Below are 18,126 nucleotides of genomic sequence, written 5' to 3'. Positions count from 1 at the left end.
GACTTGCCCTTTAAGGGAGCTGAGCGACAAGCCCTTTTCCAACCCCGATTGCAGGAAGGAAAGAAAGGTGGGCAATGCAAATGGCCAAGGGGATACTCTCTGTGCAGAGCACCAGGATAAGAAAATCTTCCACGTTCTGTGGTAGATCTTAGCAGACGTGGGCTTCCTAGCTTGTCTCATTGTGGCTACGACTCCTTGAGATAATCCTGCAGACGCTAGGATCCAGGACTCAATGGCCACACAGTCAGGTTCAGGGCCGCAGAATTCTGATGGAAAAACGGCCCTTGTGACAGTAAGTCTGGCCGGTCTGGCAGTGACCACGGTCGACCGACCGTGAGATGCCACAGATCCGGATACCACGATCTCCTCGGCCAGTCTGGGGCGACGAGTATGACGCGGCTGCAATCGGATCTGATCTTGCGTAACACTCTGGGCAAGAGTGCCAGAGGTGGGAAGACGTATGGGAGCCGGAACTGCGATTAATCTTGAACTAATGCGTCTGCCGCCAGAGCTCTTTGATCGCGCGACCTCGCCATGAATGCCGGGACCTTGTTGTTGTGCCGGGACGCCATTAGGTCGACGTCCGGCACTCCCCATCGGCGACAGATTTCCTGAAACACGTCCGGGTGAAGGGACCACTCCCCTGCGTCCATGCCCTGGCGACTGAGGAAGTCTGCTTCCCAATTTTCTACGCCTGGGATGTGAACCGCGGATATGGTGGATGCTGTGTCCTCCACCCACATTAGAATGCGCCGGACTTCTTGGAATGCTTGCCGACTGCGCGTCCCTCCTTGGTGGTTGATGTATGCCACCGCTGTGGAGTTGTCCGACTGGATTCGGATCTGCTTTCCTTCCAGCCACTGTTGGAAGGCCAGTAGGGCAAGATACACTGCCCTGATTTCCAGAACATTGATCTGAAGGGTGGACTCCTGCGGAGTCCACGTCCCCTGGGCCCTGTGGTGGAGAAACACTGCTCCCCACCCTGACAGACTCGCATCTGTCGTGACCACTGCCCAGGATGGGGGCAGGAAGGATCTTCCCTGAGACAATGAGGTGGGAAGGAGCCACCATTGTAGAGAGTCCTTGGCCGTCTGGGAAAGAGAGACTTTCCTGTCCAGGGACGTTGACTTCCCGTCCCATTGGCGGAGAATGTCCCATTGAAGTGGGCGCAGATGAAACTGCGCAAAGGGAACTGCTTCCATGGCTGCCACCATCTTCCCGAGGAAGTGCATGAGGCGCCGTAAGGGGTGCGACTGGCCTTGAAGGAGGGATTGCACCCCTGTCTGTAGGGACCGCTGCTTGTTCAGCGGAAGCTTCACTCTCGCTGCTCGAGTATGAAACTCCATGCCAAGATACGTTAGCGACTGTGACGGTGACAGATTCGACTTTGGAAAGTTGATGATCCATCCGAACGTCTGTAGAGTCTCCAGCGTAGCATGTAGACTGAGTTGGCATGCCTCTTGAGAGGGTGCCTTGACAAGTAGATCGTCTAGGTAAGGGATCACCGAGTGTCCCTGAGAGTGCAAGACTGCTACCACCGCCGCCATGACCTTGGTGAAGACCCGGGGGGCTGTCGCCAGACCGAATGGCAGAGCTACGAACTGAAGATGGTCGTTTCCTATCACAAAACGTAGAAAACGTTGATGTTCTGTAGCAATTGGCACGTGGAGATAAGCATCTTTGATGTCTATTGAGGCAAGGAAGTCTCCTTGAGACATTGAGGCAACGACAGAGCGGAGGGTTTCCATCCGGAACCGTCTGGCGTGCACATGTTTGTTGAGCAGCTTTAGATCCAGAACAGGACGGAACGAGCCGTCCTTTTTTGGAACCACAAAGAGATTGGAGTAAAACCCTCGCCCTTGTTCCTGAGGCGGTACAGGAACCACTACTCCTTCCGCTCTTAGGGAGTCCACCGCCTGCAGCAGGGCATCTGCTCGGTCTGGATGTGGGGAGGTTCTGAAGAACCGAGCTGGAGGACGAGAACTGAACTCGATTCTGTACCCGCGAGACAAAATGTTTGTCACCCACCGGTCTTTGACCTGTGACGTCCAAATGTCGGAAAAGCGGGAGAGCCTGCCCCCAACCGGAGATGCGGAGGGGGGGGGCTGGAAGTCATGAGGTAGCCGCTTTGGAAGCGGTTCCTCCATTTGCTTTCTTGGGGCGTGCGTGAGCCCGCCAGGAATCTGAGACTCTTTGCGTCCTCTGAGTCCCTTTGGACGAGGAGAATTGTGTCTTGCCCGAACCTCGAAAGGACTGAAACCTCTGCTGCCATTTTTTCTGCTGAGGTTTGCTTGATCTGGGCTGGGGTAAAGAAGAGTCTTTACCCTTGGACTGTTTAATGATGTCAGCCAATGGCTCGCCAAACAGTCTGTCTCTAGATAAAGGCAAGCTGGTTAAACATTTTTTGGAACCAGCATCTGCTTTCCAGTCCTTTAACCACAAGGCTCTGCGCAAAACTACCGAATTGGCGGACGCCATTGAGGTGCGGCTGGTAGATTCTAGGACCGCATTGATAGCGTAAGACGCAAACGCAGACATCTGCGAGGTAAGGGACGCCACTTGCGGCGCCGCTGGATGTATGATAGCATCCACTTTTGCTAAACCAGCTGAAATAGCTTGGAGCGCCCATACGGCTGCGAATGCTGGAGCAAACGACGCGCCGATAGCTTCATAGACAGATTTTAACCAAAGGTCCATCTGTCTGTCATTGGCATCCTTAAGTGAAGCGCCATCCTCCACTGCAACTATGGATCTAGCTGCAAGTTTGGAAATCGGGGGGTCTACTTTTGGACACTGGGTCCAGCGCTTGACCACATCAGGGGGGAAAGGAAAACGTGTATCCTTAGAACGTTTAGAGAAACGCCTTTCTGGATGAGCGTCGTGTTTCTGGATTGATTCTCTGAAGTCAGAGTGATCCAAGAAAGCACTCAATTTACGCTTGGGATAGAGGAAACGAAACTTCTCCTGCTCTGCTGCTGCCTCCTCTGCAGAAGGAGCTGGGGGAGAAATATCCAACAGTCTATTGATGGCTGAGATAAGATAGTTTACCATGGCGTCCCCATCCGGGGTATCCAGATTGAGAGGGGTTCCAGGATAAGACTCCTGATCACTCTCTTCAGACGCATCACAGGGCGACTGATTGCGCTGAGACCCTGAGCAGTGTGATGACGTTGAGGGTCTTTCCCAGCGAGCTCGCTTAGGGTGGCTGGGGCTATCATCTGAGTCATAATACTCAGCCTGGGAAGCCGGGGACCCCCTTGCAGTCTGGACTAATTCCAACTGAGGGGGATTAGAGGACAGAGACCTCGCCGTGTCCATAGACTGAGCCCCAGTCATGGATTGCAAAGTTTCAAGGATCTTTGCCATAGTCACAGACATTCCATCAGCAAAAACTGCAAAGTCTGTCCCTGACACCGGGGCAGGACTTACAAGCGTCTCAGCCTGGGTCACTACCTCTCCGGACTCCGGCTGGCGAAGCAGCACCGGATCTGAGCATTGCACACAATGGGGGTCTTTGGAACCTGCTGGTAGAGCAGCCCCACATGCAGCACACGCAGTGTACACAGCCCTAGCCTTGGCAGCCTTGCGTTTTGTGGATGACATGTTGCTGCTTCCTCAGAGCGATCTGGGGTATCCAGCCAGGAAGCGACCTTACAGTGCAAGAAATAACTAAATATATATATCTGGTGACACAGTACACCAATACACACTGAGGCACTAGAGGGGCCAGCTGAAAAGCCGCTTACCGCCCGCTTAAGAGCGGGTGTGTGATCTCCAAAAGCCCCCTAGTCCAGGTCTCCCAGAGCCTTGCGTCCTTCCTCCAGCCAGACTGCATGTAATGGCTGCCGGCGTCCTGGGAGAGGAGGGGGGGCGGGCCCTGGGCGTTCCTGACTAAGAGCGGGAAGCCTGCTTCCCTCTGTGCCTAGTGAGAGGGCTGGAGCATGTAAATCAGGCTCCAGCCCTCGTCGCTGCTGCGAAACAGCGTCTCTCCCCTACCCTGATTGACAGGGTGGGGGCGGGAACGAAGCGGAGCTAGGCCGCAAAAGCCGGGGACTGGATTTATAAACGCCGCCGCAAAAGCGCGGTCGGCGTGTCCCCGGCGCACCACAAGTCACAGCAGCGCCGCCCGGTCCAGTGGGGGTCGGCGCTGCGTTCCCACAACACAAAAGTCCCCCAGTAAACTGCAGGAACACCAACTCAATCGTTACGGTCCCCGGCGCACTACAACACCCAGCCAGCCCGGAGTGTGTCTGTGCCTGCCGTGGACACAGAGTACCTGTATGATGCAGGGCCATGTCCCTGATTGTACTCCTGCTCCGTATCCATCAGGTGCTATGGGTCTGTGGATGGAGCCCGGCGTCAGAGCTTAGAGGCCGGCAGGATCCCACTTCCACAGAGCCCTACAAGGGGATGTGGAAGGAAAACCGCATGTGGGGCTCCAGCCCCTGTACCAGCAATAGGTACCTCAACCTTACAACACCATCCACGGGTGAGAAGGGAGCATGCTGGGGGCCCTATATGGGCCCTCTTTTCTTCCATCCGAAATAGTCAGCAGCTACTGCTGACTAAAATCTGTGGAGCTATGCGTGGATGTCTGACCTCCTTCGCACAAAGCTTGAAAACTGGAGAACCCGTGATACCACGGGGGGGTATAGCCAGAGGGGGAGGGGCCTTGCACTTTTTAGTGTAGTGCTTTGTGTGGCCTCCGGAGGGCAGTAGCTATACCCCAATCGTCTGGGTCTCCCAATAGAGCGCTGAAGAAAGATACGTTTAAGGGTTATTCCGATCTTCATAGAAGGACATCATCAGATAGCGCTGGTAAAAGCACTGTCGTTCTTGTGATATTTACACTTGTTTACAACTTGTTGCCTAGGAGACAGACCACCGTTGCTGTCTAGCTTGTAAGCACTGCTCTGAAGCTGGCCGGGATTAGGAGGCAACAGTCCGCTCCAGCTTCAAAGCCGTGCTTACAAGCTGAATAGCAAGAGCGTGTAAGCACGGCACATGTTTTGTCGAGCAGCGGTGGTCAGTCTCCAAGGTAACGAGCTGTAAACAAAAGTAGGGTGAAAATTTCAAGCAGTATTTGTAAAATTCACTATCCAACAATACCCATTTATGAAGGTGGGAATAAACACTTTAAATATACAGGATAGGGGACCACTTCCTAATCACGGGGACCCCCAGAGATCCTGAAAGTGCGGCTCCGCAGAACCCAGAGCCTCAGAGACTAGTCTACAACTGGTTTCATTAGCAAAATTATCCTGATGGGTCCCTGCAAAAACAAGAGCATCATGTCTATCCTACAAGTGTTTTTATGCTAATCCAGGCTGAAAACACAATATAAAAATTAATAATGAGTTATCCTAAGGGGGGAAATAATAAACTTGTTACCACTATATTACCTGTTTCAAGGTACCAAAGGTCTTTACAACACACTTGGTTATTCCAGGCCTTACGGTAGCCGTCTCGACCGCTCCATATATACAAACGTGTGTTAATTGCTACAGCACAATGACCGGCACGAGCGCGGGGAATGTTATCCTCCAGTGTATCCATCACAATGTGTTCCCAGGCCATGGAGTCTGCAATATAAAAAAAAAAATAAAATTAAAAAAAATATATAGTTTTTGGGGAGGTGACCATGGTCTTTTGTCTATTTAAAAAAAACAAACAAAATCACATTAACATTTCGTACCAAGGTTCAGGCAGGCGAGGGTGTTTGTGCATTTCCATTCCTTCTCATGAGTCGCTACTTTGACGTCATCCATTACTAAAGGCACCCAGCCGCCGAAGACATACATCCTGGAATTTAGTAGTTTTTATTATAAAAAGAAGAACGTGATTAAAAAAAAAAAAAAAGGACGGAGGAGAGACAATTTTAGCTTACTTGTTACTTATGGTTGTGGCGGAATGAAGACTTCGAGGAAGAGGGGCAACGCCATTAAGATTGGGTTTATTCCACGTCAGCGTATCTAAAAAGGAACAAAAAATACAGTACAAAACAATTATAGAATGTTAATTCCTTTACTGGGGTTCCCCCCAAAAAAAAAAAAAAAAATGGTGGCAGTAGCGTAGTTGTAGTACATTGCAGGGTATCTGCTCCAAAATTGGGGAATAAATTTCTCAGACGGAAATGAGAAAGATGGATCTGATGAAGAATCATTGTTCCAAGCCTCCTAAAATAACTCCCCTTAAAAAACAAGTCATGACTTCTTTGATGACAAGAAGGGTAAAAACATAAACAAACAAACCTATATCCAAAATCCAGAGATCGCCGAGCCGACATCCGCTCATTCCACCATATATCACCAGGCGGGATTTTTTGCTGTCTTTTTCTGTATACACGACTGCAGTATGAGATTCTCGTGGAGGGGGGAGTATGCCGTATGTTATGGGGATGTCCCACGCCACAACCCCAGAGCCGGGACGGAGCTCCAATATGTAGAGATCATTCAAGTACCTTTATAAGAGAGCGTTAATGTCACAAGGATAACATAGCAAAACCAGGAGGAAAGGGAGGTGCGCCTGAGAATAGGAGAAGAAAAAAAAAAAAAATAATACCTGGGAATGTTGTTCTTTGGGTCCTCGCTATCATTTGCCAATCCGCCAAAGAGGTAACATTTACTCCCCACCAATGAAAAGCTATGTCCGAGGCGGGGGCATGGAGGAGGGCCATTTTTTGGTGCTTTTGCTTTTAATCTCTTCCATTCCCATCTGCTTGCCTGCAAATGTACAAGTAGAAACTTTTAAGTAAGATGTATAGAGCACCACAATAGTGATACAGGTCGTATCTGCCTCCTACAGACACCAAGCAAAAATCGGAGCTGCCCGAGGCATATTGCTACGCTCCCTTGTCCGCCAATGAAGTCATCGAGAAAGTGATTTTACATCATATCCAAAAGTCCGCTTTGACCAAAGTGTGAAAAGCTACCAACATGACCTCATTCCACCTTGGTAAAAAAAAAGTAATTTCTGTCTTCTAAAATAGTGGGGGGGAAAAACCCCCCAAAACTTTTTGCTAGTGAACTAGATAACTTTGTTTCTTATTTTTACAAAATATAATGAACAAAACATTAAAAATATATAAATATTAACTAAAATATAAAGTATAACATTAAATGAAAAAAAAAATAAAAAAATTTATAACAATTACTTATAAGAAAAAAAAATATGAAAATAGAGATAAATAAAAAAATATTAAAAATATATAACAAAAAATGATATATGAAAATATAAAAAATAATATAATTTGTAATTATAGAAATGCATCTAATTATATTATATACTATAATATTATATAATTATAATAAAATATATAATATTGTATAATTACCTGCAACTCGTACAAGTCATTGCTGTATTTTCCATACTCCACCATTCCTCCAAAGACGAGAAGTCGCGTGCCGTCACAGACGAATCCATAGGCGGCACAGCCTGGAGGAATATCACCTCTGACCGCAGGGATGAACCACTGGTTGGTTGCTAGAATAAAAAAAATAAAAAAAGGCGGTGGTTGACAAAAAGTCATCTACGATACATGTATGGGACCCCCCAAAAATCCTGCCGAAGGTTTAACACCCTCCAAGGCGCCTGAAATGACCTCATTAAAATCGGGACCGAACTCTTTGCATGAGACGATGACCCATCATGCGGTCTGCACTCCTGACAGCCCAGTCAACTACATTAATGGACCCGAAGTAGAGCGTAAGCTGTAAAGCAATTACTCCATACATTACCAGGGCCACATTTTTATAAGTAAGCAACTTCTTACTGCTCCGTGTACAAAGCCATGTTATCAGGAAAGCTTTTACCGACCGGGCAAGATTCAGTTCTCAAAATACATGGCTCCATAATGCAGTAGTGTGTATGAAGTCCAAAACATTAGGCTACAGTTATAAAAGGTTGGGCTTAGTCTATTAAGGTGGGGGGGAGCCTTTAAAAAAAAGTAATTCGCTATGGGAACTAAGAGCAGCGTCCCCATGTCCTGCCGAGGACGTCACTTATCCCCTAACAATATAGGGGCGTGTTTACTGACGTTCATAGAAGTATTCCTGGATTTCATTCATGAAAAACCAATGTGACAGGTTCCCTTAATATAAAAAAAGAGCCCCACAGATCCTCTGTCCTTTTAGTCTATGAGAATCCAGTTCTACAATGTGACTAGAGCCGGCCGACGCTGCGGGTGGTGGCAATCATGGGCAGCAACTGCAATATCAACAGCAAATTACGGACCCCCAAAAAAGCCACTTCTCTCCTTGGCCGCCCCCACAATCAGCTGCCGATGCCACGGCCATAATCCAGGCCTAGGAAATCCTGGTTGGCTCGTCACATATTTATAATACAGCGTTACTCCATTGGAAATCCAGTCTACATAACCCGCAGTACAGACGAGGTGGCGAGTCTACAACTAAAAGGATTCAATTTGCCAAAAATGGGCTCAATTTCTGACATGCTGTTGTCCATGTAAGGCTGCTTTCACACTACGTTTTTTTAGCATGCGTCATGAACGTTTTTTGCTGCAAAAGCGGATCCTGTTTTTGCAAAGAAAAACGCAAGCAAACGCATGTGTTATTTTGCAGGATCCTGTCACTTTAAGTTTATGGGCGGGCATTGGAGTCATGTGATCGGGAGTGAGGCGAACTGAACTGAAAGACTGGGAGCAGACATCTGCGGAGGCTCGTAACCAAGGTAAACATTGGGTAACTTGCTTGGATACCCGATATTTACCTTGGTTACGAGCATCCTCCGCTTTCGGGAGAGGGGGGGGGGGGGGAGTGAGGGTGAGAGACTGATCACGTGAGGCTGGTTTCTGGGCATGCCCAGTAGAGCAAGCAGGATCCCGTCTATCAGCATGCCAGCGTTGCGTGCAGTATAGTCAGGATCCAGCAATTTGCAGTATTTGGACGCAGCTCAAAAACGCTACAAGTTGCGTTTTTGAAAGAAGTTAAAAAAAACTGCAAGTCGCTGGATCCTCACTATAACGCACGCAAACGCAGGTGAACGCATGTTGACGCGAGTCCATTGCAAATGCATTGAAATGAAAACGCATTTGCACTGGATCTGTTTTTGCGTTAAAAAAAACGTTCATGACGCATGTTAAAAACACGTAGTGTGAAAGCAGCCTTAGGGGCATTCGGTTGCGGTATACCTCTTTGCTTGGTCTAAATGACGTAGAGCAAGTCGTATGCCAAATACAAGAGTATCCGAGTCTTGGAAACCCATTATTGACGGCATCGAAGGTGGAACGAATAGCTCAGTGGCTGCGAGCACGTCAGATTTATTGGACCATCCGGTGGTATATATCGCCGGCTCCTTAGGATGGGTTATTGCCACTATAGTATCCTCAAGTTATAGGAAACTGACGGCTAAACAGTCGTCTTATGAAATTACATCTCTAGTGCCACCTACTGGAGGGATCTGCCCTGTAAGTCATCGCAAGGCCCGTTAAAAGGCCCAGACAGACAGGGCAGCAAACCTCCAATAGGTGGCACTAGAGACAGTGGTCTTCCAGAAGGAAACTCATTTGCAAGAAAGTTAGAAAAATAAACAAACTTGGATTCACTGGTAATTAAGATGCACAGTAACTGCATAAAGGAAGGCCGTATAGGCAGGAAAATGCAGACAATGTATGCAGCTCTGATACAGAACTGTTCATGAAACCACAGCACCAATACTGACAAGTCTCCCCGTACGCAGCGCAGACCGAAGGACATGGGGTTCAGTTGGCAATCAAGAACAAAAACTTATATCTGATATAATAATAAAAAAATTACATTGATTTGGTTTTTGCAATTTGATCGTCTGATCCGCTTGTTTTCCTGGATATAAATCACCAGACAGACAGTAGCTCAGAGGAAACAGGAGCCACCGTCCGAGCCGACAGCCAACGGGCGGCCAGCCTCAAAAGGAGCGCCAGCCTCAAAAAGGAGCGCCAGCTAACGGGCGGCCAGCCTCAAAAAGGAGCGCCAGCTAACGGGCGGCCAGCCTCAAAAAGGAGCGCCAGCTAACGGGCGGCCAGCCTCAAAAAGGAGCGCCAGCTAACGGGCGGCCAGCCTCAAAAAGGAGCGCCAGCTAACGGGCGGCCAGCCTCAAAAAGGAGCGCCAGCTAACGGGCGGCCAGCCTCAAAAAGGAGCGCCAGCTAACGGGCGGCCAGCCTCAAAAAGGAGCGCCAGCTAACGGGCGGCCAGCCTCAAAAAGGAGCGCCAGCTAACGGGCGGCCAGCCTCAAAAAGGAGCGCCAGCTAACGGGCGGCCAGCCTCAAAAAGGAGCGCCAGCTAACGGGCGGCCAGCCTCAAAAGAAGCGCCACCTGCAAAATACAACATCCAGTGAAGCTGGCCATTATCTCTCCGCTGGATTAAAAATAAAGAATCTCTGCATTAAAAGGGACCCTGTCACCACTTTTTTGGCCTATAAGCTGCAGCCCCCACCACCGGGCTCTTATATACAGCATTCTAACATGCTGTATATAACAGCCCAGGCCAGGGGTATAACATAAAACACACTTTGTAATACTTACCTAACGGTCGTGCGGTGGGCCTTATAGGCATCTCCATTGTCCGGTGCCTCCTCTTTCATCGATCTTTGTGCTCCTTTTCTAGCCGCGGTGTATGACGGGTCCGACGTCATACAGACTCGCCGGCATTTAGGTCCTGAGCAGGACAGATCAAAGTATTGTAGTGCGAATGCACGGGACTGGCGAGTGTGTATGACGTAGACCAGTCATGCACCCAGGCTACAGAAAGAGGACTAAGATGTCCGAAAGAGGCGGCGCCGGCACCGGAGGACAGAGACGCCCATAAGGCCCACAGCACGACCGTTAGTAAGTATTATAAAGTGTTTTTTAATGTTATACACCCGGCCTGGGCTCTGATATACAGCATGTTAAAATGCCGTATATAAGAGCCCGGTGGTGACCGCAGCTTATAGGCCAAAAAAGTGGTGACAGGTTCCCTTTAAATGTAGGGCATGGAGATATAGATTAGACATGTACATGCTTTACTGTATGACAAAGGGAATTATTCCTGGGATGAATTGATCGTTAACATTTTTCAGGCTTCTACAGTTTTCTGGATAATTTAGATAAGACAAAAAAAAAAAAAAGCCACGTGTGTGCACTAATGACAAAGCTATCGAATATCTATAGGAGAGATCTGTTCTGAGGACAAGGCCTCATTTGACCACGAGCAGATTAACCGCCAGTAATGAGAGAATACCAAGCTGATCACCGCTAGTTTGCCCCTTCCTCCTCATTCGTATTAAATTATCATCCGTTCCCCCTTTTATTATAGTTTCCCCCGTTTCACTATAATAAAAGGGGACTAAACAATCATTGAGCAAAAACAGAAGCACGCCCAGTTTACATAATGCGATACGGTGCAAAAAAATATATATATATTTGATTAATAATACGTTTTTAGGGGAGTGGGCCTATTGCGGTTTGATTGGTTGAACGACAACACCTAAGGCTACTTTCACACATCCGGTTTCTGCTCTGCGGCACAATACGGCGCTCTGCAGAAAAACCGCAACCGTTTTTTTTTGCCGCCGGTTGCTTTTTTTTTGCATAGACTTACATTAGTGCCATATTGTGCCACATGGGCTTGCGTTCGGTCCGGTTTTTGCCGCATGCGGCAGATTTAGCCGATGCCGCGGCCGGAAGGTTGCCTGCAACGTTTTTTGCTCCGGCAAAAAAACGCATCGCGCCGCTTTTTCAATGCATGCCTATGGACGCCGGATGCGGCAAAAAACCGCATCCGGCTGCCGCATGTGGTTTCTTCCACTGCGCATGCTCAGTAGCGTGCCGCAACCAGAAAAAAAACGGACGCGCCGCATGTAAAAACTTATGCAAAGGATGCGGTGTTTTCGCCGCATCCGTTGTATAGGTTTCACAGCCGGATTGAGCCGCAGTGCTCAAACCGGATGTGTGAAAGTAGCCTAACATGTGATCTGACACTACAAGCTTTGTAAGAAAATAATTAGGAGTCGGTGCAAATCGATTTGCAGGCCCATCTGCGGCCGTTGCATAGGAGCCCTGACATTTTTCCCGTCTACCTCTTCTTTCAATCAGCCGTCCTGGTGTGATGTCATCGTTGTGGCATATGTACACATTATATAGACAGTGTGTGTGTGTGTGTAATATATATTATATATACACACACACACACACACACACACACACACACACACACACACACACACATGCAGCAGTTTGAGCACCACTGGTCAAAATTACTGTTATTGTGAACAGTTAATCAAGTTGAAAATGAAATGATCTCTAAAAAAAGGCATAAAGTTAAAGATGACACATTTCCTTTATATTTTAGGTAAGAACAAAAAAAAAAAAATATTTTCATCGTTAACATTTTAAAAACTACAAAAATGAAAATGGGCCAATGCAAAAGTTTGAACACCCTTGGAGATTTGTGTGCTCAGATAACTTTGACTATCATTGCAGACCTTAATTAGCCTGTTAGGTTTGTGGCTTGTTCATTATCATAGTTAGGAAAGGGCAGGCGATTCAAAATTTCACAGCTTTATAAAAACCCAGCCTCCTCTAACCTTGTGCCAAAAAAACAGCAGCCATGGGTTCTTCAAAGCAGCTGCCTAGCACTCTGAAAATCAAAATGGTGAAGGCCCACAAAGCAGAAGAAAGCTAGAAGAAAATAGCTAAGTGTTTTCAAGTTGACCTTTCCTCAGTTCGAAAAGTAAATTCAGAAATGGCACTTATAGAAACAGTGGAGGTCAGGATAAGGTCTGGAAAACCAAGCAAAATTTCTTTGAGAGCTGCTCGTAGGATTGCTAGAGAGGCAAATCAGAACCTTCACTTCACTGCAAAAGTCCTCCAGGAAGATTTAGCCGACTCTGGAGTTGTGGTACATTGTTCTACTGTTCAGAGACACCTACAGAAAAATGGCCTTCATGGAAGAGTCATCTGAAGAAAACCTCTCCTGCATCCTCACCATAAAATTTAGCATCAGAAGTCTGCAAAATAACATCTAAACAAGACTGATGTATTTTGGAAACAAGTCGTGTTAACTGATGAGGTTAAAATAGAACTCCTTGGCCACAATGATCAAACCAAATGTTTGGGAAAAAAAGGGAGACAGAATGTCATGGCAAGAACATCTCGCCAACCACTAAGCATGGGGGTGGATTAATCATGCTTTGGGTTGTGTTCTATCCAATGGCACTGGGAACATTTCACGGGTAGAGGGAAGAATGGATTCAATTAAAGTTTAACAAATTCTTCAAGCAAACATAACACCATTTGTAAAAAAGCTGAAGTTGAAAAGAGGATGACTTCTACAAATGGGATAAGGATCCTAAACACAATTCAAAATCCACATTAGCCTATGTCAAAAGGTACAAGCTGAAGGTTTTACAATGGCCCTCACAGTACCCTGATCTTAACATCATTGAAAATCTGTGGCTAGACTGCAAAAGAGCAGTGCATGCAAGAGGACCCAGGAATCTTACAGAACAAGAAGACTTTTCCAAGGAAGAAAGCATGAAAATCCCTCAAACAAGAATTGAAAGACTCTTGGCTGGCTACAAAAAAAACCATTTACAAGTGTTGATACTTGCCAAAGGGGGTGTTGCATGGTACTAACCATGCAGGGTACCCAATATTTTGCATTGGCCAACTTTATTTTTGTTGTGAATTTTTTTTTTTTTATAATATTAATATATATAATCCTCTGCATTTCAGACAAAAAAAAAAAAAAAATATATTATATATATATATATATATATATATATATATATATATATATATATATATATATATATATATATATATATATATATATATATATATATATATATATATATATATATATATATATATATATATATATATATATAATTTTTTTTTTTTTTTTTTGTCTGAAATGCAGAGGATGTGTGTTATCCTTAACTTTATGGCTTTTACAGATAATTTCATCTTCAACTTGCTTAATTGTTCAGAATATCAGTAAACTTGACCAGGGGTGCTCAAACTTTTGCATGCCACTGTATATATAATGTGTATATATGCCTTTTATTCGTTGCTGTGAATTTCTAAGCCACAGCATATATTTATATATACATACATACATACATACACAGCTATACAGAATATCCTCCCATGAAGATATACTCCTGTAGAGTAGCTATCTGTACTGTATACAGAGTAACCTTCAGGCTATGTGGCTGCATCCTGGTGCACATGGCTATACATAGGACAGAGCTGACACATCTACGCAGGGAGGAGAAACCACTCAGGACGCTTGTTCAAAAGTGGAAATTGGCGGCAGGAGAGAGTCAGCTGATGAAGTCCTATATGTAACAGGGTGGAGACAGCCGCACAGAGGAGGGGGAGGCCTCCGACCGGAGGGGGAAGCTGACAGCTCGCTCACCGACACATGCTTCTAGGAATAATCCACAACACGGGAAAGTGCCCGGTCTAATAAAGAATTAGGAAAGTGCCAGACAAAAGCAGCCGAGAAGATAGAATCCAGGGAGAACCACAGAAGACTGTGCCCGACTGTCACTCCAATGTGTGTATAGGTCCCCATTGTAAAGTGCTGCTGAATAGGTTGGCGCTATAGAAATACCATTACTACATATACACCGCGTGGATTTGCAACACTACACTCGTATATGGCTTAGGCCAGTTTCACACATCCTTCTTTTTGCCGGTTTGGCGGATCCGGCGGGCTCCTGTACAGTGAATACAGTACAATGACTGCGCTGTTACTTCCGGGTCACATGCACCGGTCACATGACAGCATATGACCGGCGCTTGTTGCGCTGTCATTGTACGGGAGCCCGCCGGATCCGCCAAACCGGCAAAAAGAAGGATGTGTGAAACTGGCCTTACACCAAAGCCAGAAACAGATCCAAAAGGAACGGGACATATAAAGGACAGGCGTGTACATCTCCTGCTGGATATACATCTGGGTTGGGCAAAAAAAACTGCTGCCTCAAGCACTATGATCTAGATTCATCATTTCCTAGCTATATTTCTGTCTTCATATTTAGCAAATTTAATTTCTTTTTATGTCTTCTGGCATTTGTTGCAAAAGTTTTGCACCAAGCTCTTGAAAAATGGCGCAACGTGGTTCGTGGTTTTGCGAAAAAAAAAAAAATGTTTGTTTTATCCCCATTTTGCAACTTTTTAGCATAAAAAGCTGCATGCACTACTAAAATTGTCAAAGTTGTAAAAAACAAAAAGAAAACAAAAAAACAAAAAAAAAAAAACACTTGGCCCTGTGCGAGCGCTCGGTGCGGATTCAGTCTTGAAAGGGAACCTGTCACTAGAATTTTCGCTATTAAACTTAAAAAAAAATCCCCTTCTGCAGCTCCTGGGCTGCCTTCTATAAAGGTTCATCTTGCTACTGGCCCCTCTTTCAGACCTAAATAACTTTATAAAATGTTACCTCTTGCTATGGTAATGAGGTTTGCTGGCCTTGTGGGCGGGCTGTATTGCGTCCGTTATTCCCCCTCCTGCCGCTATTCGCCGTCCCCCAGTGTTCATTTACATAGATGAGGCCGCCGCCCTCATGTTACGCAGTGCTCCTGAAGTCTCGTGCATGTGCAGTGGCACTATAGCTGGACAGCACTGTTTTCAAACTGCAAGCGCCGGTGAGGTCATTGCGCAGGCGCGAGATTATGGGCATTCACAGCGCCGCCCATAATCTCACGTCTGCGCAACAACATCACCGGCGCTCGCAGTCCCGCGATAGTGCCATTGCGCATGCGCGAGAGTTCAGGAGAACTGTGGATGATGAGGGCGGCGGCCTCATCTATGTAAGGCTGCTTTCACACTACGTTTTTTTAACATGCGTCATGAACGTTTTTTTAACGCAAAAACGGAACCAGTGCAAATGCGTTTTCATTTCAATGCATTTGCAATGGACTCGCGTCAACATGCGTTCACCTGCGTTTGTGTGCGTTATAGTGAGATCCAGCGACTTGCAGTTTAACTTTTTTCAAAAACGCTACTTGTAGCGTACTGCAAATTGCTGGATCCTGACTATACTGCACGCAAACGCATGTGAACGCTGGCATGCTGCAGAGGGTGCAGAGAAGAGCGACCAAGATTATTAGAGGAATGGGGGGGCTGCAATACCAAGACAGGTTATTAAACTTGGGGTTATTTAGTTTGGAAAAACGAAGGCTTAGGGGGGGATCTAAGCACAATGTATAAATATATGAGGGGACAGTACAGAGACCTTTCCAAAGATCTTTTTACACCTAGGCCTGCGACTGGAACACGGGGGCATCCGCTACGTCTTGAGGAAAGAAGGTTTCATCATAATCACAGACGAGGATTCTTTACTGTACGAGCAGTGAGACTATGGAACTCTCTGCCGCATGATGTTGTAATGAGTGATTCACTACTAACATTTACAGAAGATATACTGTGGAAATAAAGAAGCGCAATAGGGTCTTACCCCAGTAGCAATGGGGGAGAGAGAGAGAGATATGGTATTACTCACCTATAGGGGTTGTGACAGTCACAACACCTATAACAGCATATATGTAGGTAATTCCAAGCCACGGCAGCGGTCCCTCGGTTGGCAGATAACAGAGTAGTAGAATGAGGATTTCCAGGCCGCGCCAATGACCAGCCGATATTAGGATGTTAGATTAATGTTGCTTTTATTCCAATGTACAGGTCTACGTGTTTCGGAAGGCACCCCTTCCTTCTTCAGGACCACATGGCAAGAAAACATAAAATCTGCTGTACAGGGATACCTTGCAGTACTATATACCCCACTTATGACGTCATGATCCACCCACTTTTAGAAAGAAAAAAAAAAAAAAAAAAAAAAAAAAAAAAAAATCGGCGGGAAATCTATACATTAAACCAGGGGTGGGGAACCTCCGGCCCGCGGGCCGTATGCGGCCCGCAATGACCTTTTCTGTGGCCCCCGGGGCACTGGGGCAGATTCCCGGTGGCTGTGATGCTCGGGCAGCCGCTCATCTTGTCTATTGCCGGGAGACAGCACTGGGGGTGGGACTTCCTCCCTCTTGCTCCTACATGCTCCCTGTGAGATTGCAGCTAGAATCAGAGTGATGGGGGAGGGGCCTGCACGGGATATAGAAGGCTGTATAGTGCCGTGCGTTCTACCTCTCACGCTCCCATTCTGTGCTCGGCTGCTCAGGTCTAGGAGGTCTTTTCTTGGAGAGAAAAGACGAGAATGAAGCCAGCCCTTGAGCTGAGCTGCTGCATCCATCACTTGTGCTGCACCTGATCTTACAGGGCAACTAAGCAGCAGGTACTTATATCTGCGCTAAGTGTGTTTATATCTAATATATACCACCATATATCAAATGTATTTGTCACTTAAGTGTCCAGCGTCTGTTGTGTATACGACATGTGCGTGTGCTGTGTATACGGCGTGTGTGCTGTGTATGTGCTGTGTATACAGCGTGTGTGCTGTGTATGTGCTGTGTATACGGCGTGTGTGTGCTGTGTATACGGCGTGTGTGTGCTGTGTATACGGCGTGTGTGTGCTGTGTATGTGCTGTGTATACGGCGTGTGTGTGCTGTGTATGTGCTGTGTATACAGCGTGTGTGCTGTGTATGTGCTGTGTATACAGCGTGTGTGCTGTGTATGTGCTGTGTATACAGCGTGTGTGCTGTGTATGTGCTGTGTGTACAGCGTGTGTGCTGTGTATACGGCATGTGTGCTGTGTATACGGCGTGTGTGTGCTGTGTATACGGCGTGTGTGCTGTGTATACGGCGTGTGTGAGCTGTGTGTGTGCTGTGTATACGACGTGTGTGCTGTGTATACGGCGTGTGTGCTGTGTATACGGCGTGTGTGAGCTGTGTGTGTGCTGTGTATACGGCGTGTGTGTGTGTGCTGTGTTTGTTGTGTTTGGCACTTAATAAAGTTTCATATTGTAAGGTTTATTGGTATATCTAATTCCTGGTGTGCACATGTTTACATGCAGAACTTTTTGGCTTGTTGAGTGCTGTGTATGGCTTGTGTGTGTGCGGTATACGGCATGTGAGTGCTGTGTGCAGTATACAGTATCTCCTGTGCATGTGTACTATATATGGCCAGTGTGTATCGTGGGTGGTGTACAATATGACAACTGTGTCAAGGCTGTGAGCAGTATACGGGCAGTGTG

At 46.7% G+C, this 18,126-nt stretch overlaps 1 protein-coding gene across 2 annotated transcripts in view; it reads right to left on the bottom strand.

Moving 5' to 3' along the window:
* The window catches only part of HCFC1 (host cell factor C1), a 218,525-nt gene that overhangs the window by 188,730 nt on the left and 11,669 nt on the right, over window positions 1-18,126 (bottom strand). For both annotated transcript variants that reach the window (XM_075324193.1, XM_075324195.1), the window contains exons 2-7: window positions 7,334-7,482; window positions 6,562-6,722; window positions 6,252-6,460; window positions 5,888-5,972; window positions 5,696-5,802; window positions 5,403-5,582 (exon numbers count right to left, since the gene is read on the bottom strand). In XM_075324193.1, coding sequence (XP_075180308.1) covers window positions 5,403-5,582; window positions 5,696-5,802; window positions 5,888-5,972; window positions 6,252-6,460; window positions 6,562-6,722; window positions 7,334-7,482 — 891 coding nt within the window. The remainder of the gene's footprint in view (window positions 1-5,402; window positions 5,583-5,695; window positions 5,803-5,887; window positions 5,973-6,251; window positions 6,461-6,561; window positions 6,723-7,333; window positions 7,483-18,126) is intronic.

The sequence above is a fragment of the Anomaloglossus baeobatrachus genome, chromosome 9 (genome assembly GCF_048569485.1).
Source record: "Anomaloglossus baeobatrachus isolate aAnoBae1 chromosome 9, aAnoBae1.hap1, whole genome shotgun sequence".
Lineage (NCBI taxonomy): Eukaryota > Metazoa > Chordata > Amphibia > Anura > Aromobatidae > Anomaloglossus > Anomaloglossus baeobatrachus.
The sequence above is the reverse complement of the archived record's forward strand: the minus strand, read 5'-3'. Positions and strand labels throughout refer to the sequence as shown.